This window comes from Ursus maritimus, unplaced genomic scaffold (genome assembly GCF_017311325.1).
Source record: "Ursus maritimus isolate PB19 unplaced genomic scaffold, ASM1731132v1 scaffold_13, whole genome shotgun sequence".
Taxonomy (NCBI): Eukaryota; Metazoa; Chordata; class Mammalia; order Carnivora; family Ursidae; genus Ursus; species Ursus maritimus.
The window spans coordinates 26,963,317-26,988,692 of record NW_024423675.1 but is presented as its reverse complement, the minus strand read 5'-3'; the positions used below and the strand labels follow the sequence as shown (position 1 = coordinate 26,988,692).

The window sequence follows — 25,376 nt, the reverse complement described above, 5'->3', positions numbered from 1 at the left end:
TTATATACCTCAACTCTTTGACAGAATTGTGGCACTTTTATCATTACGGTGAATAGATCAGCTGACCAGCACCTAACAGGTTTTTTTCTTGGACACTCTCCTCCTGGAGCCGATATGGGTGCTTGTCCTCTGGGCTCTCTGCATAGCTGTTATCCTTGCGGTTCCCTTCACATTTACCCTGCTAATTTCCTTGCTGGACCTTAGTTTCCTCTATTCCATGACTTTTTTGTTCTGTGGTAGAAGAGAGAAAGCACGAGAAAGCATGCATGTGAGGCAAAAGTCTCCTCTTTCCCCTCTTTTTGACAAAATGTCTTTTTTTCTTCCATCACACTTGATGCATAAGCTGGCTGGGTTCTAGGCTGAAACCCCCTTTGTCTTAGCATTCTCGTTTGTACAGTCGCCTTTAAGAAGTCGTATGTCATTCTGATTCCTGGACTTAGGATCAGTGACCTGCTTTTGGCCCCTACTCTCTGGGAAATTTTAAGAACTTCTTATCTGTGGTACTTTTTACCAATCCGGACACCCAGTCTGGAAAATCACCCCCTTTAGTTCTGGGATTTTTTTATATTATTTTTTTGATAATGAATAAAATTCTTAGTCCCCTGTATTTCCTTGTTCTTGAACCTCTATTAGCCAGATAAGAGAGCACTTTGTTTTATCCTTTTGTTCTATTGGTTTTCTCTTGTTTTCCAATTCTGCATTTGTGCTCCCAATTGTGGTAGATTTCTGTAACTTTTAAAAGAGAATTTAAAATTTTAATTTTCCACAGACTCATTCTTATATTTTGATTGCTTCTTAAAATAGTATTGTGTTCTCTTTTTCATATGGGCAAAATCTTCTCTAATCTTTCCTAGGACACTAATTATTGTTTTTTTAAGTATTAATTTGCTTCCTGCATTGTCTTGGTTTCCTTTATCCTCTTTGTTCTGGGATCTGTTTGTAATGTGAGAAGTTTTTTTCTCCAACGTTTGTTGATTTGTGGCTGGTCTTTCTATTTAACAGTGAGGCCCAAGAAGTTGACTGGAACCTGGTGTCTGTGGCAGCTTCCTTTGGTTGTCATGTGGGACCGACCCAACCTTTTTTCATCGGGGGTCCCCGAATCGTCTAATGACAGTATCTGGGTGTCTTCCCTGGCACACCCCACTTTCCGCAGGGGGGAATCTGCTGGTCTCCTGCCTGGGCCATAAATGCCTAAGCCTCAGTGCAGGGAGGTGAGCGGGGAGGGGGTTAGACATCCGAAGGCTGAGTATACGAGCTTTCATTTAATATTCCTCTCCATTTTCAGCACGGTGTCTGAGTGTGACTGGTATCTCTGAACTTGGAGTTGTGCTGGTTCTCTGTGTGTGTGTGTGTGTGTGTGTGTGTGCATGTGTTCTGCAGTGGAAAGCCTCCTGCTGTGGTGGGAGGACCTGGGATCTACTTAGCTCCTAAAATAAAACTTCTGAACATTCCTCTTGCTTCCAGGCTTGCCGCTCACCCCTGCTTTCAGAGATGCCTGTTGCCTCCAACTGCAGAGCCTTTCGGGGCTTTTCTGGTGAAACACAGCCTAATTCTTGCCTTTCCCCCTGCAGGCAGCCAAGTTGTCTCTCGGCTCTGCTGAAAGACCACCCCTCCATCCGCTTCGTTTCTCCAAAATGTTTCATGCACTAAATTTATTTTCCTGATGTAGTTGTCCTCCTGAGGTTAAAAACAGTTTCCCTATACTGTCATAGTGAGGTCTGGGGAGAAAGTGGGACTAAGAATGCACACCTAGTCCCCCATCTTTAACAAGACCATTTATCTATAGGTTGTGTTTTGTTTGTTTTGGGGTGGAGAAGAGGGGATGAAATGAAAATCTGGGCCAGCTCTTTCCAAATTATTCCTATTTAGTCAGGATCCTGATGGTTCTACTGATTGGTTCTCAAGTGTTCTTCCACTGCCTTTCCTGAGCAGGACAGCTTCCGTGCCTCACTGTCCTCACTCCAACCGGTGGGCACGATGCTGTTAGGAGCTGAGAGCCAGAACACCACAGGCTCGAAGTCCCCATCATGCTGAGGTCTCTTGGAGCCAGCCGTTTCTCCACAGGGAGTGCTCAGAAGCAACATTCCAGAACAGCCACGCGCGTCCTTCTCCCTATCCCAGCTCCAAGACCGCAGTGTTGAGTGGAATGTATCAGGATTGGCTGTGTCTAGCCCCATACCTTAGTCCAGTCTTTCATTCTCAGGATCTCAGTTTCTTCATCCATAAAATGGGATATTGAATTGAAAATGTTCTCAGGCTCTTTTTTAGCTCTGATATCCTAAGATTCTATTAAGACAGAAGAAAGTAAAAAAAACAAAATAAAAAAACAACCTATCAAAATAGTATAAATACATAGCCAGATACAATCAATGCATCATTTTTTTGCTGCGTGTTTATTATACAGTGGTGAAGGATGTGGCTCTTGCTTTCAAGGACTTTGTCACATGGTAGGGAGGTAAGTCATATATAAATAACTCATGTAAGGTAGAAGGTAAGAGGACCTATTGGAGCGTAGTAAAGATTGTATCATGGAAGCCCAGAGGAGAGAGGTGATTTCCAACTGAGGAGACTTGGGAAGGCTTCATGGAAGAGTCTTCCATTTGAGACACAGCTGAAGTAGGGGACAGAACAGTCTCTGAAACCACACCTTCCCACATGAGTCATGAAAAGCTATGACTAGGAACAGACCCAGAGGGAGGTTCAGTATGTCTGGGGGGTTGGCAAGAGATGACAGGTGACAGCCGAGGGCAGCAGCATCTGAAGTCAAGGAGCCCCAACATGGGGTGATGAGGTATCCCAACAGGTTGTCACAGGGGCTTTCAGGAGCAAGGGATAGTTAGACACGTAGGCAGGCAGGCTGCATTAAAATATGTCCGCAGGGACCGTGATGCCAGCCACCAGCCTGAAGTTCAGAAGCAAGATTCCAAGTGAGGAGCGTCTTCAGTCGAGTGGGCTTTGCCAAGAGCAGAGCAGGATTCCACTCACAGAGGGACCAGTGAACCAGTCGGGACACCCAGCAGGGACTCAGACACAGGCCAAGAGACCGGTGTCTGGTGTCTGCTGGACCCGAACAGTGTTGCGGGGGGCACTGATTCCTGGGAGTAAGATCAAGCCTTGCTATCGGACCGAGGTGTGGTCGAGCAGGACCACGGTGATGTTGAATCTGAGAACATGGGGAATCTTCCTGGTTTGGGGACAAGACATGAGCTCGTTGGGGGAGGCAAGGGGCGCAGCACTGGAGAGCACTCATCTATGAGAAACTAAGGGATTTCTAGGTTGGGAATCATGTGAGATACTCAGTGAAGGATGTGGATGGAAACCAAGAATAAGAAGAGCATTCCAGAATGGTAGCAGAAATAAAGAGGAGCGGTTGAGAAATGCAGAGCAGGTATAAAGGACTGCAGGTGGCCCAGTGTGGCTGAAGCATAGATCAGGAGAGGAAACGCTAGGGGACCTCCCGCGGAGGTAAAGACAGGAGGCTGCAGCCTGCGGCCAGCATGGAGGCTGTGCTTAGGAATCTCTAATAGGCTCCCCAGGCAGTGGGGCCCAATGGAGTGGGCTCGTTAAAGCACCAGAGGCTGGAGACAAGTTTGGGATGTGTCAGATAGGGAGGATAATGGCCCGAACCAGGGTAATTGCAGGGAAATGGCGGAAAGACAATTTATGAATGTAACCTCGGGGAAGGAACTTTGAATTTTTTCCATATGGTACCAGTAAAAACTTCCACTGGCTTTTTTAATGTAGAAATCACTGCAGCTGGTATAGGCTCAACTCTAGATGCATGCTGGCTCTCATGGAGAAGAGGAGGCATCTGTGACCTTGAAATAGAGTGCTGGTTTATGTGGGGGCTCATCTGAGGAACAAGCCCTTTGTCATGACTGACATTACAGTGTGACAGCTAGTAATTAAACTAGCTAGTACTGTTTAAATTATCGTGATTACTTTTTACGACGGCAGCTATTATTTGTTAAGTGCCTGTTGTATACCAGCCAGATTCCGTATCTTACCTCACTTCCTACCCGGCCGGTATTATTATTATTCCCATTTTACGTATGAGAAAGTTGCTTAGTGAATTCAGCTACGTGAGCAAGTTCACACAACTCGTAAGTAGCAGAACTCGGTTTCAAATCTTGGTCTGTCTGACCTGACACCCTGCGATCCTTCTTATAAAGATCCCATTTGGCCTCTGTCTACTAAAAATAGGCTTAGTTACATTCATTTCAGTAGAAAGTATGCAAATCTAGCTCTTTTCCTCTTTGTTTGAATTCTTGTAACTGTAACTAAATGTACCTTTAACACATCACATATATGTTTTGTACAAACTGGAAAAGTACCTGTAACTTTTCTTTCATGTCTTACAGTTCCACGGTCCTCTACTCACCTTGGCTGACCTTGTAGATGTGTGTGTAGATATTTCAAAAGGTTGTGTCTACTTGGAGCACATGCACTTCATTCACAGGTACAGTGCTATTCTAGATACGAGGTTCCTAACGGGCCTTGACACAATAATCACCTGTGGTTGGGGTAAAACCTACAAGATAATTAAACATTTCATTACTTCAAAATAACAAAAGTTTTTGTAAAATGTCTCTCTTCTCTAAAGACCTACTAGGACTCCTTGTCTGATCTCTGGAACTTTATGATTAGCATTATTAAACATAGCTTCTGCCGCAGGGATCTGGCAGCTCGGAACTGCCTCGTGTCCGTGAAAGAGTATACTAGTCCATCACGGGTAGTGAAGATTGGGGACTTTGGACTCGCGAGAGACATCTATAAAAATGACTACTATAGAAAGACAGGGGAAGGCCTACTCCCCATTCGGTGGATGGCTCCAGAAAGTTTGATGGACGGAATCTTCACTACTCAGTCTGACGTATGGTGAGTTTAACAGGACACGGAGGAATTCAGGCAGAACCAGCCAATGTCAGAGACAGAAGGGACTATAAGAGGTCATCTAATCTTGTGAGACCATTCCTGAGTCTCAGTATTTTCACCCCTCACCCTCATCAGTTTTGATCCCTTATCTTACTAGTGTATGTGATACAGATACATTTACTTCAAGTATTCTATCAGTGTCCACAAATGTGGTGGCTATGACTAATAGGAATTGTACATACGACTCGATGTCCAAGTATGTGTCCAAATGCCTACTCTTTTGGGATGTGTGGTCATTGGTTTATAGGTAGAGTTTAAATCATGGATCTTAAAAATAATATGACATTGGGGAGGGTTGGACATGTACTTATTATTAGAATAAGGCCACTCATATTTGCTCGCGGACCCCAAATTTTGATTAGAGCTACTCAAAATGTAAAGATTTGTTCAATAACTTTTAAGCTGGACTGGCCCCAGGCAAAATTGATGATGAGATAAAATTGGACCTCAGTGTTGCCAGTTCACATTCATGCCTTTCCTCTCCACGTCTACTAGCATTCAAACGCAGGGGAAAAAAGGTGAAGTGCTTTCTTGCTTACCTCCGCGTTAGCTGCATGTTGATGCTATGAAAGCCTTAAGTAATGGAGGTCTGCAGTGCAGTTCCAGCTGGGAAGGAGGAGCAAAGGGTGTGTGTGTGTGTGTGTGTGTGTGTGTGTGTGTGTATGTGTGTATGCCCCAAGCCTTCCTATCACCTTTGAAGTGTTGCTAGTAGGCAGTTGCTTTTTCTACTTTTTCTTGAGGTCAACTTGCTTTTAAGTCTCCCATTTGCCTTTTATGGGGCCAATAATGCCAATCACAAAGTAGGCCCCAATAGCCCCGGGAATAATTACATTGGACAAACTACTCTAGACATGATGTTCGTAATAAGGATAATTAAAGTAAACTCTTTAACATCCTTAGGTCTTTTGGAATTCTGATTTGGGAGATTTTAACCCTTGGTCATCAGCCTTATCCAACTCATTCCAACCTTGATGTTTTAAACTATGTGCAAACAGGAGGGAGACTGGAGCCACCGAGAAATTGCCCTGATGATTTGTAAGTTAATTATGCTAAGATAAGCACCTAAAAACCAAAAACATGTGCCCATGCAATCTTACGCCTCACTGGCATGGTTTTTTAAAATAAAAACTGGAATTTATATATTTGTGTTGTCTACATAAAAAGTCAGTTGATTGTAACATTTAATTTACTAAATGCGCGATGGTCTCTTTTTATATATACATGATATTTCACTTCAGAAACAAAATATAGAAGAGTAGAATATATTCATACTCTTGATAGATGAATTCTAATGAAGATAAAAGCTTTGTGTGGGTGTATACACACATACTCATTTAATTTGGATGATCTAATTTGGCTAATTAACCTTGATTTGCATATTGGGAGATTGTATTAAATAGGAATATATTGTTTAAAAGTTGGATTGCCTCTGTTGATGCAGCTGATATTGGGACATAGTAATATTAAAAATTACAGAGGTTGTGATCTATTTATGAACTTAAACAAAGTGACCAAGAATTAGTGACTCGATGAAACCGAACCTGACTGCTACTGAAGTCTAATAAATTCGTGATTCTCAGGAGTAAGCGTTTTGATCTAATTATAAAGAAAAATAAGCCCAGTTATGTTGCTGAGTAAATCTGTCTTCTTGCAAAAAACCTCAGCAGAAATAACGAGTTTCGAAACTTTTTCTAAGGGATGTTTGACCCCAGAAGTTTCAAAAGGAACAAGTACTGAACAAGTTTAAAGTCCTCTGTTACGTGCACAAGCAACATATTATATGCAACGTGTAGGTGTTTAAACCATGGCCCCAGCTCTTCGGCATCTCCGAATGTCTTTTGAAAGAAAAGAAATGCACATGGAACAGTTGGATAACAAGCCGACATGTAATCAAGTGCTAAACTGTGTGGTACAGACAAGTGCAGAAGGACTTAGCAGTACGCGGCTACGCACCACGGCCCTGCTGCCTTGACTATGTTGTGGTCTTTTAGAGGATTATTCAGACGGGAGCCAAAGGATGATTAAGAACTGGGCACCTTGGTAGGATGTTCTACTGGTGAATGTTTTTGTGTTATTTAAACCTTCCAGCCAGAAGAAGGAGATTGGAATCACTGCTTGTTTCTGACTGAGCTTTTATAGACTCTGGGACATTTACAGGATCGGACGCACACATACGTGATCAAGTCTGGTGACCGTGCTTAAAAAGGATGCATGGTCCTTTTGGAAGAGATGGAAAAAATTCTGGAAATAAGTCAGAAATGATACAGAATTTGAAAACCTTTGGTCTAGCATTTGAGGAAAAAGCCCAGCATACTTAAGCATGAAATACTTTTTTATTGGTTAGCAAACTAATCCCTGCTTTGCCTCTTACCTATCAAACACTCAGAAATTTTCCCCAGAATTTCAGGCACACCACATTTTTATTATCCTGTTAGAATTTTATCTGGCCTATTTCCCCCAGGGGGCACCAGGTACCTCCTCACAATTACACAGTTGTTTTGGATAGGCACTTTAGGAATCCATCGCTGAATTATACATTTTAATCGATGTGTTCATTTATTTTGGAGAGGATGGAGGTGGATAATTACTGGACGGTTGTAGAGCAGAACAATGTAGGTATGTTGAACTTTGCTTTACCAAGATGTATCCAAATATGCAACTAGGAGGAGGAGGAAGAAGGGATGCTAGAAAAGTGCTAGAAAAACATTCCTGTTTATAGGCAAAGATATCCTATATAACATTTATGTTCTATATTTATATAATGTATACTTATGTAACTTCTATCACTATATAGCTTAATATTCTATATAACTTTATGTTGAATAATTCATTGGTTGGATACATTGTTGCCCTAGTTTTATAAAAACACAGTTCCCTTAAAGCCCCAAATTTCCATCGGCGGCTTTGGCATTCATCTGAACATTGGTCATTAAAAAGTAAACAATGCGCCCCTCCTCCTGAGGGTTGCAGGCTCTCAGAGCCCCGGGAAGGGTTAAGGACGCACCGCCAACCAGGAAAACAAGTGTGCTAGGAAATGGAGCTCGCAGCCATGCCATTCAATCTGGCCACGGCCTTAAGTTGTCATGATAAAGATTAACTACTCTCCTTAGAGTACAGAGGGAGCTGATTTGTATTTGAAGCAGTTCTCTGAGATCACAGGCCCAGCTTAGAGGGTTGAAAGTCTGCGCTGAGCCTCGCTGCACCTTCTATTCACGGCCTAAATGCTCAGCACCTGGATGCACTCTGGGTCAGGTGAGCCCATCGATGGCTACGTGGTGCTCAACTATTAATGGAATGCAGGAGTTCAGAGCATTCCTGCCCTTCTTTCCGAAGCCTGGGATGTATGGTGGAAAGCCCGATCCTCAGTCTTCTCGTCAACTTTCAGTTTGCACGACATCCATGCGACTCTTGAGAAGAGACGGGAGCAAAGGGCAATCTACTTCAAGTGAGGGCTCTTTGGGGTTCTCTGACAGGTGTATCACAGGGGCAACTGAAATTACTGGAGAGAATCTCAAACGTAGGAGGCGGCGATGGGAGGGCACGAAGGTTCACCGTCTTATTTTTACCTCTTAAAAAATATGTACACCTAGATGCTAATTGAGTCTCTTTGGGATTGGGTATAACGAGTAAGGGAGTTCTGGAAAATCTGTATTTTATGTGCTTTGTTTCAATACCTATAGAAACTCATCCCCTTCATACTGAAAGATACTATGAAATTCTCATCTGTTGAATTTCAATTGCTTTATGAACTCAAGGACTTTAATACTCACAGAGACCGATAATGAACATGGCTAATGAATCTCATGCTATTTTAAAAAACACTGAGGCAAAAAAGAGTAAAGGGTTGGCATGGCAAATGGAGGAATTTGAACCTGAACACTTAGCCAAGTGAAATATTTCAAGTATGAGTGAGTATTTTGTAGAGCTAGAAAAACCAGGCTAGGGAAATTTTAACAAAGTGAATGAGCTGTAAGTTTATTTAGAGTACTATGCTTGAATATTTGTAACTGTAACTTAGCACAAGTGCAATATTGAATTGTGACAAGTGCATGATTGTAAGGGAAGACCCAATGCCAAAGGTATAGCTGCTGTTGCTAATTTACCAGAAAGATATGAGAAATGCATTTTTTAGGAGTTGCTAAATTCATAAACGCCTTTTCATCCCATTGTCAGCTCAATGCTGTTTAAGAGTAAACTGCACTCTTTCTTTTTAAATGACTATCGCCTTCTAGCGCTCCTCTTTTCTTGATCTAGGGCAATTCCCTGCTCATTTGCTCCCGGATGGTGGGAGAGAAAGGTTTGATATACTATCAGTTCATATATTTTTGCCATCAGAAATTTAAGCTTAATGATTGGGTTCAATGTAAATGAAAACCACTTAGACGAAAGACAATAGGAATGTTGAAATAAGTTACAGGGATTAAACAAGCGGTTGAACTTTTGGAGGGCCATGTGAGTGGGTGAGAAACAGACTAAGGGGCGACTGTAGGGATCATTTCTTCCTCCTTCCACCCTCCTTCCTTCCCCCTTTCTGTCTTCCTTCTCACTTTTTCTTTTCTCTCCTTCTGAATCATCTCTATTAAGTATCTTGAGTCCTTTATAGAAATGAAGCAGGTTAGGGGTGTCTGGGTGGCTCAGGACATTAGGCGGGGGCCTTCAGCTCAGGTCATAGTCCCCTGTCCTGAGATCCAGCCCTGCTTTGGGCTCCCTGCTCAGTGGGGAGCCTGCTTTTCCCTCTCCCTCTGCCGGCCACTCCCCCTGCTTGTGCTCCCTCTCTCTCAAATAAATAAATAAAATCTTAGAAAAAGGAATGAAGCAGGTTGTAAATAAACAAGCAAAAAACTTCATAATTAACATATGGCAAGTGTTGAGAGATTCTATTTACTTTTTGGTAATCTCTTTGAATCGCGACTGTATTTTCAGAAGGGATATGATTCTTATGACGAAGTATGCTTTCTCCTTGCATCTCTTAGGACAACCCTTGGGTGAATCATCAAGATTCTGCTTTAACTATTGGTTTAAACTGCATGATCGAATATAAGTTATGATATTTTATTTCAGAGTCTAAGCATCCTTCATTCTATCTTTGTATCATTCCTGTTTTTAAATGAGAGGTTATAAAGAAACATGTAAAAGATAGGTTCTCAGCCATGATTCTCATTTTTAAGTAGAACCAAGTTTGGCACTCTTATGCCGAGAGTGTAAATTCCTTGTTATGTATCTGAAGTCATCAGATGAATGCTGGAAAATAGACCAATATTAGGTTTCCCCGTAATACTCTGATATTGAGTCCCAACTCTGACCTGAGGCGCTTGTCAAGAAACGAAAGAAATGACAGCGGGCTTTGCATGCTATCCAATGATGGAACGGAGGTTTTCCATGATAATTTCTAACATAGAGACTAGCTATTTTAAATACAATACCTATAATGATTTCTTGGTCATCGTCGCCTGGTGATTGAACACATCCTTACCCTACTTAACCTGATAGTATAATGAAGACTAAAAGCATTAGAATTGGATGTTTCTATCTCAGGTTCTGCCAATAAAGATCTATGTGGCTTGGAGTAATCTTAGATTTTGTTTTAGATGTCAATGTATGAATGTAAAGTCTTCTTAGTTTTCAGTAATTTTTATAGCTGTAAATTGCCTTATGTGTTGAGTAATTGTTCTCCAACCATCTATTTATCTATTTATTTGGATTAATAACTGTTAAAAATAATAACTTTTCAAAAGAAATAGCTTTTCTTTTTCTTTTAAAGGTTTTATTTATTTATTTGACACAGATAGAGACAGCCAGTGAGAGAGGGAACACAAGCAGGGGGAGAGGGAGAGGGAGAAGCAGGCTTCCCGCCTAGCAGGGAGCCCGATGCAGGGCTCGATCCCAGAACTCGATCCCAGGACTCTGGGATCACGCCCTGAGCCGAAGGCAGACAGACGCTTAATGACTGAGCCACCCAGGCGCCCCAAGATATAGCTTTTCAACAGAAAGTTGTCATGTAGCAAAAGTAGTAATATTGCAAGCTACTATTAAATCAGAAACCAAAGATTTTTTCTGTTTTATTTATATTAATTATGGAAAACTGGCAAAAAGTCAAATGTGTCGCCTTCTAAAATGACCTTACATGGACTACCAGCACTGGCTGCCTAATGATCTCCAAGCACCGTTTACTTTCCCGTCTTTACCTGTGTATCCAGGTGGAATCTGTTGACCCAGTGCTGGGCTCAAGAACCTGACCAAAGACCCACTTTCCGCAAAATTCAAGACCAGCTGGAGTTATTCAGAAACGTTTCCTTAAACAGTATTTCTCAATGCAGAGAAGCAGCAGACCCCAGTGGAATCATAAATGAAGGCTTTGAAGGTAGGTTTGATTCTTCTTCAGAATTTTCTGGTTTTCTCTCCAGTGTGAATTGAAGAGGTAAAGACGGGATATCCATAGAAGACATTTTATGGTGAGTAAGAAGGATAATATACTGACACCACCCTCATAATAACGAAGTGCTCATTGTGCTCTTCTTTGGAAATTATTTTGATTTGTGCACTAAATTAAAGAAAGAATAGTGATATGGCCCCTGGATTTATCATCTAAGGTAGTAAGGAGGAGAATTAACATGTTAGCCTGTTTTTGTGAGATCTGTGTTCCTTCCCCTCCACCCTCGTCCAAGTTTCAACCTCAAGTGCAGAGCTGAGTTAATTATAGACGGTTAGCTGGTGGTACATTATGATCATTGGTCTAGGCAGGGCTTCTCCCTTGTTTGTTTAGTCCCTTTATCTCCACATTCTTCTGTTCTACTTCCTCTTTCCTCTGGCCAGGCAACCATTCGAATGCTTTTAATGTATATCTTTTTATTTGTATGTTTTGCTGCAAAATGCATATTGTTTCGTACACACACATGCTGCTGTGTTTGTAAAGCTGCTTTTCTTATTCACTGAGCACTGTTTTTAAGAGCCATCCATGTTGCTATGTATATATCTAATCATTGCTTCTAACTGCTGAGTAATTTAGCAATGATTATTGGAGTGGCTCACGCCTCGTTAAGGTCTAGTGTGAGTCCGCAACTTCAGTAATTTGTAAATGAGGCAATAATCTTCTGGCACCATTCTACTGTGATGGACAGACTAACCGTTTTTAGTTCAATGAAAAGTACAAAATGGAACTAAAGCCCAGTAGTCACTTAATTCATTTCCAAAATTAGATTTAAAATATGTTTGCCTACTTGGCTGTAGAAAAGTGAATTCTAAAATGATCCACTCCACCAGCTCTAAAACTCCTTCCGGCTATTAAAAGTTCACGGGGCGCTTTGTGAATGCGGACATTTTTGCTTAGAGGTAAAGCTGGCAAGAAGGATGAGTCAGAATCTCTCCGAGATCAGGCCCCTTCCTCTTTGCAGCGACTGATGACGGCCTTGGAGGAGTCCAGACCTTTGCCTGGAGCAATGCTCTTGACGAATAGCAGGGAAGAATAGGAAGCGCAGGGTGAACATCTGCTTGTCTTGCAGGCTGTGTTTCTGAATATGTATGGGGGTAACTTAGACACCATGACAAGCGTGGAAGTAACACGGATCATTTGGCTGCTTTAAATGAGCAGTAAGTGACAGACTGGCGAGGGCTGGAGCACGCATCACAGCCCTCATCAGATAAGCCTTGGTAATAGTCGCACCTGCCTTCTTATCGTGGAGCTCTGCGAATTCTGAGGGCCAGGGGCCAAGCCCCATCCTTCTGGAGGGTTCTGTGCATATACATGCCTGTGTGAAGATCACACGAGATAAGGAAAAACAGACCAGAAGCCATTCTAGATACTATTGAGTCCTTCTCATTTGCTAAGCATTTACTTAACGTAGTTCTCTAAATGGAATTTTGAGAAAATTTTTAAAAAATGATTTCAGCAGTTACACTGACTTGTTGGCAAGGCATAGTGTCAAGCACCTAAATTTAATGTGTTCCATTGGGCTGTTTCAAGAAAAGAAAAAAAAAGGAGACAAGAATATTTCTTTCCCTTGAGCAATTAGCATCAGTTTCTTTAATTTTGTCTATAAAGTTTAATAGCGAGCGCTGCTTCTATTGGCTGTCCCTGTCACAGGTTGCATCTCTGTCCCTGCTGTTCTGCGGAAGCTGTTCGAATCTGCTCCTCTTGGTCTGGTTCTTATTTGTGGTGACCTCACGTACGGAAACTTGAGAGAAACCACAGTCCGAGGTTGTTTACCAATGCGTAAAAAGAAATCTTTTGTTCCTGAGACAGATAAACGGCAGTAACTGAGTAGAGCCCACTGTGTAGACACGTGAACGGCAAGCAGAGAGTGGTTTTACTTACCTGGCGTTGAAAGCACGTTTTTCTTACTAAATCACTGCTCTTATCTCTGTAAGCAACACTTAACTGAGAAGACCCTGATTCAAATTTGCGACGCCTTTTGTAGACCTTATAAAATTCAGCACAATTACCTTTTTAAAGCCTTAAGAAATAATTTCTGTGTTATTTGACATCAATCATAAAAAGGATTCCTGATTCCTTTCCAGTTTTCCTTCGAACTTTTCCAATAATTAATCTCAGTAATTGCTCTCACTATGTTATTTTATAACTGTATCTACATTTTGAAGATCTGTGTTATGAAAGTAATTTATGTTTATGGTTTGAAAACACATAAAATTATCTAAATAGAATAAAAAGCAAAAGTTTCGTACTTCCTCTCTATCCTTACTCTCCAGTGCTAGCCGTAGTTAGCAACTTGGTTATATGCTTTGAGATATTTTATATGCGTATACAACCACTTACGGAAATATTCATTTATGTGTGTTTGTAAATGTATTGGCTGGATTCAGAGACAAAATTGATGTAATCTAGAGGACTAGGTGGGATATCAATTCTCTAGTCAGTTCTATACTATATTTTTTCTTATAAGTGAGCTGATGTGTAAGGATTTGGGGAGCAGGTGATTTATGCTACATCTTCTTCAGGGAGCGGGAGGCATTTTCTCTTGCCACCAAGAGAATCCATGTTCTGTGGGAGTCCAGAGGAAGGATGCCAAGTCCATATCATGTGTCAGAGAGTCAATAAAAGTCACTGGGAAGAGGTTACTTCCAAGCTGAGTTTTGCAGGGAGGTGAGAAAAGCAGTATTGAAGGATAGAAGGCACAGTCTGTAGAAAGGCAGGGAATGATAGAGAATGGGGCGTACACGGAACTGCGTATAGTTTATCACACATGAGGGTGGGAGATGGTGAGGGAGGAAATTGGAGGGAGAGTATTCATACATAAAAAATCAGGTAAAAAAAAAGAAAATTACTGGAAGCTGAATTAGTGAATGGTAACGGGTATTGAGAGGAGGACATGAAGCCCAGAGTTAGACGTTGTAGGATCTGGCATCTAATTGAGTGACAGAGAGAGGGGACAAGGATGAACCCTCGTGGTTTTGAAACTAGGTGGAAAGCGGTGCTCTTCCCAGAGATGGCGGGACATAGGAGGAAGAATAGCTTTGCACAGGTTTGGCTTGAACTGGCTATGGGCTAAGTGGAGAAGCCTCATATTCAGTTGAAAGGTCTGTCCTATAAATATAGGTAGCTGAAGTCAAGGGTGTAGATGAGGTCATTCAATTAGAGTGTATAGAATAAGAAGAGGAGTGGATGGTGGATGGGGCCTAGAGAACAGCTAAGATATTAGGGACTGGCAAAAAAAGATGGTGGCATGGAGAGAAGCCAGAAAGGGACAGGAAGGTCATAAGAGAGTATTGTCAAAGCCAAAGGAGAGAGAATCATGGAGGAGGGAGTGGTCAAATGCTGCAGAAGTGAAGAGTTCCAGGGGGATGCAAGGATCTTATAGTTGACGTGTATTGTATTTTAAAATCTAACTCTTTGCTCATGGAGTCCTTTCCTTCTAATGTGTGTGGACATTATACAGAAATCACAGAGGCTGCCATATGGGGTTTAAGAGGGCCTGAGAGCTGAGCTTTACCTCAGCCTCTACCAGAAGTCTCTATGAACCCTTACGAAAATCTTTTTACTATGTTGCATTTCTTAGTTCATCTGTGAGGCTGAGATAAGTAACAAACAATGCTCACGTTAAATATAGAGAACAAAACCCTTTTTGTGAATGGCTTTTATTTATTTTTCTTATCTTTTTTAAAATTTAAATTCAATTAGCCAACAAATAGTACATCATTACTTTCAGATGCCCAGTGCTCATCACATCACGTACCCTCCTTAATGCCTATCACCCAGTTAACCCATCCCCCCACCCACCACCCCTCCAGCAACCCTCAGTTTGTTTCCCGTAGTTAAGGGTCTCTCATGGTTTGTCTCCCTCTCTGATGGCTTCCCATTCAGTTTTCCCTCCCTTCCCCCATGATCCTCTGCACTGTTTCTTATATTCCACATGAGTGAAACCATATGATAATTGTCTCTCTCTGATTGACTTATTTCACTCAGCATAATACCCTCCAGTTCAGCTAATCTTACTGTAGCCCTTTTTTATGTGTCATTTACTGTGCTATGTGGGTTAACTACTAAATACTCACAATAGCCCTATGACATGGGCATTATTATATCACCATTTAACAGATGAGAAGCCTGAGATTTAGCAGTTTGCCAAGGGCCATACTGCTGAGGTGGGGCTGGCATATGGCTTCTGTTCCGGTATGCCTGGGGTATGGCTTCTGCTTTCAGCCTTCACAGAAACATGGTTGTCGTAAGGAAAATACCCACACGCTTTCCCCAATTTGTTATCAGTAGTGTGCTGTGCATCTAGGGATAGGGAAAGAACCTTCTACTTCTTTTTTTTTTTAAGATTTTATTTATTAATTTGACAGAGACAACCAGCAAGAGAGGGAACACAAGCAGGGGGAGTGGGAGAGGAAGCAGCAGGCTCCCAGTGGAGGAGCCTGATGTGGGGCTCGATCCCAGGACTCTGGGATCACGCCCTGAGCCGAAGGCAGACGCTTAACGACTGAGCCACCCAGGCGCCCCAAGAACTTACTACTTCTGGCTTACTAGAAAAGATACCCCAATTTGTCCTGGTCATTTAGGTGCCAAGTTGTTGGCAAACTGAATTAAAATTCTAAATAATATTCAAAAAATAGTGAGGCAGACAGACATGCAGAATAATGATGCAGGAGGAGTCTAACAGGGAATATAATCAAACTCGGATCAATTAGATAGAAACAAGCAATGCTGCGCCATGACAGAAATTCAATTTTAGTAAAGGAGAAGTTCTCATTCTGTTATTTACGACTGATGTGAATCCTGAAGGTAAGGAATGGAAAGAGATACTGAAGTCACTAAAAATTTTGATTGTTGAGATGTAACTGAACAAAAGGGGCAGAGAGAAGAAATAGACTGGCAGGCAGAGTTTGCATATTTGCAAAGGATAGAAATCACAAAACAGTCCCTTCAAGGGAAGCCTCAACTTCATTACCTTTTTGTTAAGAGAGAATGTGTTTAACAATAGTTTACCGCTCTGCACACTGGTGGCATTTTTAGCAAAGCAGTAAGATGTCTGTCTTGACTGTTATTATTGGAGATACATAAGAAGGTAAGAGAGCCAATGGAAGGACTTTTTTTGAAAGAAAAAAAAAAAAAGCTGGGGGGTGGTGGGCATTAGAATTACAGGGAACAATAATACCATGCCTATCCTGTGGTCCTACTGACCTAATGGGGTAGAGAGGGGATAGAGAGAGATTAGTAACATATCTGGACATCTAGTAAAAATATCCCAGTGACTTCATCCAAGCATTTTTGTAAACATCACCTCATCAGTCCCAGAGAGTTCTACAGGAAACAAATCTAAATGCACTTCTGCTGTTCTAAACATAGCCAGTCAGCCGGCATATGTCTCGTCTGTAAATACCCTGTCTTGCTTGGAAGTCTTTATTTTAATATTTCCCTCTTAAAGAAAGGGTTGCTGAGTACATGCTATCTTTGTTCAGGATCTCTGCCTTAAGTCTGACCTGCAGGCTTTCTATTCAGTTTTAAACAAAAATAAACAAACAAAATACCCTCCTCCCCACCATCTCTCATAAGTTCTTTATGCAATAAGAAGAGGTACTGATTGCTGAAAGTTTGCCAGGGTCAAGTTACTAAATATTGCTCTAAGTACTCTAAACAAATGAAGGAGCTAGCTAATGATTTTTCTTTGGCGTACGGTGCCAGAATTTGTAAAAAGAATTTATCTGCCTTATAGAAAAGGTTTTTTCCAAATAACTCAGCAGGAGGCAAAAAAATAAATTAATTAATGAGTTAAAATCGCGTATGGATAGAACATTTCCAAATATGTTATTTAATGGATTAAAGGTATGACAGCCGCTGATAACATGAATAGGTAGAGCTTTATCGTACATTTAAGTTTTGAAATTTTCTCAATTTTCCTTTAACCTAATTTCTTTAAGCCTTTTCAGGAACACCCTAATTTCCTCAATAATCTGGGCCCCCTGGACTATTTAAAGTTAAATATCTTATTTCTTGCTGTCACTTTTTGATATTTTTGATTGCTATCATTATATATAGAAAATTGTTCTTACAAGTGTCTCAATGGCTCTTAGTACACGTTGACCATAATCGTAACAGCAGGATGCATCCAAAGATATTCAGCATTTAGGCATTAACCAAGCTTGGCATCTGATTTCTACGGGGTAGATATTTTGTAACACTATGTGACTATCCATGTGGTTTGCAATGAGCTATAATGATGTTTGAACGATGAAGAGGAACAAGAAATGATGGCCAGGAGTCTGTGACCCTGTCTCTCCACCATCTTGTCCTTCGGCAGTGTGGGAAGGTCGGCACAAGAAATGCACCCCTCGTAAGACAGAGGAGGGCTGGTAATTCACATGCTCTTACAATAAAATAAGCTTGGTAGTTCAGGCAGGTCCATTAAATCCCATTATCAAAAAGTAGCTACAGTGGTACCTCCCTCAGTTCTTTGAAGTCGTTTCTTTTCCCCATATTTCCATTTAAATTCACGCCAAAGAAACCCAACCTGGGTGTACATCAGAGCTAAGGACAGAAGGTTGGCAGCCTGGCCGGCCTCACCTCCTTAGTGACACCCATTTGGAAGCTTCTTGCTGGAAGAATGATGAAGACAAAGCAAAGACCACCATCTGTTGACTGAGATGTGTCTGATTTGTAAAATATGACCCAGTTTGAAAGAGCAGTAATATTTCCAATCATAAATTTTTCATCCAGGGAATAACACTCAGCAGTTGGAATGCATTGACCACCAAAAACAATCCCCATACTATACATTTATATATTTATGTTTATATTGTGTATTTGTCCCTTTTAATTACCAGAATTTTGTGAAATGTTTCAGAAGATCTGCTATTAGGTTTCAGCAAGAATTCTTCTAGTCTTCTATGTAAAAATGTCAGTCTTTAAGTAGAGAAAGATAAAATAATATGAGCGTAATTGTGAAGAAGCCTGATAACCCACTGGCTGCCCATTTTTCTGCTGCCACCCTGACCCCCCCCACGAGCGTCCAGAGTCTGTGCCTTTCAAGGACTCCTGTGGGGCACACCGCTCACCCACTTGGCCCCTCCTCACGGAGCACAGCAGCTCTGCCCTCCCATTGGGGAGGGTGAATATGGGGACACAGTCTGGGTTCAAATTACAGCTGTGTGACCTTGGGCAAATTATTTAACTCCTCTGTGCCTCAGTTTCCCCAACTGTTAAATGAGGATAATACTAGCATCTGCTTACTAGAAGAATGAGCTAATATACGTATATAGTTTAGACTAGTGCCTGGCACATAGTACATTCTCTGTGTTAACAACAACAATAATCACTGTTATATTTCACGTCATCTTCCTTCTCCCTCAACTCAACTCTACATCAAAACTTGCCAGGCCTATCCATTCCTTACCAGCCTTAGGAGGTCTTAAGCATGCTGGGGTGTTTATTTGCTTAGTGGTATTAATGCAACTTGCCCCAGGGAGAGAGATAGCTGAGGGGGACCAGCCACACTAATTCAAACTCAGTGCGCTCCTGCCTCAGGGCCCTTGTTCTTGCTGTTCTCTTTTCCTTGAACGTTCTTCCTCAGATACCCACGTGTTGAATTCTATCAGCTCAGGTCTCTTCCTGAAATTTACCTCATTATAGAGGACTTTGCTGACAATTTATCTAAGGTAGCAACCCCCTTCCACCCCCACTGTTATTTTCTTGCCCCATTTTGCTGCCGCTCGTCACCACCCGGCACGGACTTTGTTGGCTGCTAGTTTATTGTCTGTCCCCCCTCATTAGAATGTAAACCCCAAAGAGGAGCAACTTTGCTTGGTTTATTGTTGTATCTTCAATACTTAGAACACAGCCTGGCATGTGTTAAGCATCCAATAAATATCTTAATGGATGATTAAATTACTCAACCGAAAAGAATATTACCTTTCAAGGTGGATATTTTGGCTGGTGGGACTTTAGACAAAAAGGGCCATTGTAAGGCCACTTACAAGGCTGTGACCTGTCCCGTTATACAGAGTTATCGTCTCTGCGCTCTCGCCACATTTTCCATATTCCTTTATTATATACAGCGCACACTGTCTCCTACAGTAACCTGGCTGCTCCCTTACTGGACTACAGTAGCCTCAAAGGCAAGGAGCACGTGTTGCTTATCTTTGTATTCCCTTGGTGGTCCTCATCAATGCTGAACCAATGGATACGGTTGGTATTGTTATAATTCCTGTACAGCCTGTATATTAGAGATACAGAAAGTCAAATAGATACTAGTATAACTTTTACATTTTTTTCACAGATGAAGATGGTGGTGTGATCTGTTTGAATTCAGGTGACATTATGCCAATAGCCTTAACGGAAACCAAGAACCAAGAAGGGTTAAACTATATGGTACTTGCTACAGGATGTAGCCAAGGTGAAGAAAATTCTGAGGGTCCTCTAGGCTCCAAGGAATCTGAATCTTGTGGTCTGAGGAAAGAAGAGAAGGAACCACATGCGGACAAAGATCTCTGCCAAGAAAAACAAGTGGCTTACTGCCCTCCTGGCAAGACTGAAGGCCTGAACTATGCCCGTCTCACTCACAGTGGATATAGAGATGGGTCTGATTAATAGCTCTGTTTGGGAAATGCAGAGTTGAGATAAACACTCCCATTAAGTAGTTACTGAAAGAAAACCCGAGTAGAATGATAGATGTGGTGGTAGTCTATGCCTCCGAATTAACACTGAAAAGTTCCTGAATTCTGAGTTCTTGGTTCCAAGAGCCAATTGATTTCAGTTGTGACAATCCCCATAACAACTGGCTAACCTTCAGCAGAATTCCCAAGTGAACCACTAGACATTTGGAAAGCTTAGGAAGACTCAAGAATCTGGAAGGGAAACTGCCCACCCCCTTGAGGCCCCTTAGTCCGTTGCCCACCCTTCAGTCTGGGCTGCACCAGAAGCACCTTGGTTAGATGGTGAGAGACAAAATAGCTATGTTCAGGGACCTGAAGGAGAGGGGTGAGAAGCATGCTCAGGGGGCCGACTGAGCTAGATTACCCCCAAAGGGATATATATATATATTGAAATGACAAGATAACTCTACAGATACAGAAGGAACCAGCACTTAGGATGCGAGAAGTCGTTTGGAATGCTATTAGTACAATATTGCTGCAAGAGATCTTGGGGGAAGATCTACATTATTACGACCATAAAATATTGTCTTTAATGACTACTCTCAAGTACTTTGTATTTTGGAGGCTTGGAACAGCAGCTTCAGTCATATTGATAATAAGACCATGAAGAGAGCTCTAAGTCCTAAAGTTCAGCCTTCCACAAACGTTGGGTTACATAAAAATCTCTCCGTGACTTGTGTGCTGCTATGGAAATGAGCTAGTATAAAGATGGCTTGCATTTGCCGTGTCTATCTTACACATAAAATACTTAAGATTACATTTAGTATCAATTCTCCTTAAAACTAAATATAAATGATTATATGATGTTAATTTAAGCCCTGTGATTTTTAGCAACTACATGAAATAATAGATACCTAAATGAGAACTATTAAAAACTTTCCCCAGACAAAGGCTCTGATTTAAAGCCAATCACGTTTTTGCAGTCACCCGTTTAAATCTGAATGCCTCAACTGCTCTAAGGGCAATGCTAATGAAAGCGTTCTGCATGTTGTCAGTTGCAGTACACGGGATGTTTGCTAGATATGGAAAATCCTTTGATTATAAAATTTGCTAAAAACTCCTGAAAGAGGATCACATATCCATTGGCACCGGGGAGAATTTGGTTCATTTTTTAACTTGCTTACTGCCTGAGAAGCTGCACCCGTGGTTGGCTGCATGGTGAGGGACACAGGCAGGTCAGTGTGTGAGTTCTGTGGGGGACAGCCCCTCAGGAAAGGTCCAGGACCTGCGGCCTCTGCTACATCTGTGATTCCACGGAATGAGGCGGGATATTTTCTCTCTCATCTTCTGATGTTCTAATGGGCATTTATCATTCTTTTCAATAGCCCAGCATATGAAGCCCCTGCCATGTTGGGGAATTCCCCCACCTTTATCTTCTGGGTGGGAGCTACATTCCATTTGCTTCCCCCAAGATCTCTTGAAGCAAAAAGGCAGCCATGTGACCCCCACCACTCAGACACGCCTATGACAGGCTTCTAATTGAGAGGTAAGGAAGCTAAGACACAGGGCCCACGGTGAGTCTTCCCAGGTGGTGGTGGTGACTGCAGTTGGTCTGACTCCTGGTCTCCAGTGTCCTGGGCCAAGAGAGTCTGCAGAGCAGATCTGGAGCCTGGTGCCTCTAGCAGTCGGGGTGGCTGGATTAGACTGGTTCTGCGGTCTGCTTTTAGCAAGTGCTCCTGGCTCCAGTCTGGCTCTCGAGCCCTCCCAGGGATTTTGTGAGTTACCCTCGTATCCTTTTAATAAATGCTTTTCTTTTAAATCAGCCGCAGTCCGTTTCTGTTGCTTGCAACCAGGACTTTCGCTCCGCCAATGGCACGGACCTTAATTTTGGAATAGACAAAGAAATGAAAAGTGTATAGAAGAACCGGATTTTCGGTACATTTGCATTACAATTTGGACAATAGAGAAATTTACAGAATATCTGAGGGGAAGAACCCATAAAATACCATGTTTCAGCTAGGCTATAAATGTAAATTAGTAGTCTTTTTAATAATGCATAATGAATAATATTGGTAGAAATATTTAATGCAAAATAAAATAGTGGTTGAAATCTCATGGGTAAAATTTATTATAGATCAAAGTGATAAAACACAAATGACTGGTAATATTGAAAACTATGTAAGTTAATTTGGAAAAATCAGACCTTATAATCAAGAGGGAAAAATCGGCAATGGCTAAAAATGCTACTTGTTAAAATGTTTTTCACTAAAGGGGCGCCTGGGTGGCTCAGTTGATTAAGCATCTGCCTTCAGCTCAAGTCCTGACCCTCCTGAGCCCACACTGGACCCTGCTCAGCGGGGAGCCTGCTTCTGCCTCTCCCTCTGCTGCTCCCCCTACTTGCACTCTCACTCTCTAAATAAATAAATAAATAAATAAATAAATAAATAAATAAAATCTTTTAAAAAATGTTTTTCAGTAAAAATCAATGGAAGAATAAAATCTTAGCGATAAATTTTTTATCTGCAAAATATGACTTGGAAAAAAAATGGCTCCTAAAGGCAAAAGTTACAATTGGTAAGAACAAAACACGATGATACAAAAACCAATCAATAAATCTAACCTTCATTTTACTTTATTTTCTTTCTCATTGAAGCACAATTGGCATAAAATATCCTGTTAGATTCAGGGATATGTCATGGTGATTTGATATTTTTATACATTGCAAAATGATTCCCACAATAAGTCTAGTTACCATCTGTTGCCATACAAAGTTATTACAATATTCTTGACTATATTCCCTGTGCTTATGTTCCCTAGGTACAATACGTCCCCATGACTTATTTATTTTATAGCTAGCAATTTGTACCTCTTAATCCCCTTCACCTCTTTCACCTTCACCCTCCCCCTCTGGTAACTAACAGTTTGTTTCCTGTATCTATGAGTCTGTTTCTGTTTTGTTTTGTTTGTTCATTTGTTTTATTTTCTAGATTCCACATGTAAATGAAATCATACGGTATTTGCCTTTCTCTGTCTGACTTATTTCAATAATATAGCAGATATAGCAAAATACCCTCTAGGTCCGTCCATCTAACTTTCATTTTAAATCGTTCAAGGAAAAGAAATAATTCATAAGAAAAAGTAAGTTGCAAATGAAAAATATTGTTTATAAACAACAACAACAACACAGACTATACACATAGAGAACAAACCGGTGGTTGCCAGAGGGGAACGGCTGTAGAGGGACAGGTGAAACAGGCGAAGGGGAAATGAAATGACAATGCTTTACTTAAAATGCCCTTGATAAAAGAGCCTGTCCCTGGGCCCACATGCGCCCTGTTGCTCACCTATACTGGTTTTGTCGGGGGACTCCTTGTGGGACCTCTTATCTATTCTCTGCTTGTTGGAATCACACTCATCCTTTAGGATCAGCTCATATTCCAACTGGAAAAGCTTGTCCCTAACTTCCTCTCCTCCCCCTTCTCAGAATTACTGTTGCCCTTCTTGTCCTTACATCTCATTTAGCAGTAACCACATATATCTCCATCTAATTTCTCTGTATCTGACCCACTTGAATAAATAGCAAGCTCTCTGAAGACAAGGTGATAACTTTGAACCCTTTGTATCTTCTCTCAGCCAAAATAATATTTAATGGATTAATTGGCTGATTGTCTCATCATATTTTTACAACACATTTCACAACAAGTCTTCACTTGTAACTCTTAGAAAGGATGCCAGAAAATTGGTCTAATGCCAAGGGGGGGCTCAAGAGGATTCTTTTGATCCTGAGTCATCTCCTAAGACCTAGATAGATTATAGAAGTTAGGAGACTGCTTTGAGGTTCAGGCCAGACTTAGGACTGAAATTCTGGAAGCCCTTGAAATGATGGAGAACATATGCTAGAGGAGACAATAATTTATTTTACCATTGTCAGTTTCTTTCCTGTCTCAAATCCACCTTTCATCCTCAAAATGGCCTTTGGGAATGTTTCTAATGGCTACATAAAATCTCGTAGGATGGATATGCTGTGGTTTACTGCTCCCTTATAGATCTACCTATTCGTTTATTCACTCATCCAATAAATATTTTTTGAGTGCTTGCCGTATAGCAAGCATTGTTACAGGCACTAGGAATGGAGTAATAAACAAAGCGGTCTCTGCCTTGCCGGAGGTTACATTCTAGCATTCCAGGTGGGGGAAAAGACATAATGAATAAGCAAAAATATATATGATAATACACTGAAAGTATCTTATACCATGATCAGGTGGAATTTATTCCAGAGATACAAGGATGTTTCAATATCCACAAATCCGTCCATGTGATACATAACATTGACAAAATGGAGGATAAAAATCACATAAGCATCTCGATAGATGCCAAAAAAGTATTTGCCAAAATTCAGCATTCATTTATAATAAAAACAACAAAGTGAGTATGGAGGGAATGCACCTCAACATAATAAAGGTCATTTATACCCAGCCCACAGTTAACATCATACTCAATTATGAAAAGCTGAGAGCTTTCCCTCTAAGATCAGGAGCAAGACAAGGATGTCCATTCTCACCACTTCTGTTCAACACAGTAAAGTCTGTGTTGGATGTCTTAGCCAGAGCAATTAGGCAGGACAAAGGTGTTTAAAAGACACCTAAATTGGAAAGGAATGAGTAAAACTGTCACTGTTTGCAGATGACATGATATTATATTGAGAAAACACGAAATATTCCACCAAAATACTGTTAGAACTAATAAACAAATTCAGCAATGTTGCAGGATACAAAATCAATACACAAAAATCTGTTGTGTTTTTTTACACTAATAGCAAGCTATTAGAGAAATTAAGTAAATCCCATTATAATTTCATCAAGAAGAGTAAAATACCTACGTGTAAATTCAACCAAGGAGGTGAAAGATCTATATATTTAAAACTACAAGGCATTAATGAAACAAATTGAAGAAGACATAAATAAATGGATTAGAAGAATTAATATAGTTGAAGTATCCATACTACCCAAAGCAATATATAGATTCAATGCAATCCCTATCAAAACTTTAATGGTATTTTTCACAGAAATGGAATAAACAATTCTAAAATTTGCCTGAAATCACAGAACCCCAAATAGGCAAAGAAATCTTGAAAAAGAACAAAGCTGGAGGCCTCATGCTTCTTGATTTCAAACTATATTACAAAGCTACTAAAACAGTATGGTATTTGCATAAAAACAGACGTGTGGATCAACAGAACAGAACAGAGAGCCACACATCGATGGTTGATTAATTGACGACTAAGAAGTCAAGAACACACAATGGAGAAAGGACAGTCTCTTCAATAACTGGTGTTGGGAAAATTGGACAGTACATACAAAGGAATGGAACTGGACAGCTATCTTACACAGTACACAAAA

The 25,376-nt window shown here is 41.0% G+C and overlaps 1 protein-coding gene across 1 annotated transcript in view; it reads left to right on the top strand.

The window, feature by feature from the left end:
• Window positions 1-19,972, top strand: part of ROS1 (ROS proto-oncogene 1, receptor tyrosine kinase) — a 118,218-nt gene extending 98,246 nt beyond the window's left edge. The window contains exons 40-44 of the mRNA XM_040627483.1: window positions 4,362-4,459; window positions 4,675-4,878; window positions 5,836-5,970; window positions 11,133-11,296; window positions 19,662-19,972. Of these exons, the coding sequence (XP_040483417.1) occupies window positions 4,362-4,459; window positions 4,675-4,878; window positions 5,836-5,970; window positions 11,133-11,296; window positions 19,662-19,972 (912 nt within the window). The remainder of the gene's footprint in view (window positions 1-4,361; window positions 4,460-4,674; window positions 4,879-5,835; window positions 5,971-11,132; window positions 11,297-19,661) is intronic.
• The last annotated feature ends 5,404 nt before the right edge of the window (window positions 19,973-25,376 follow it).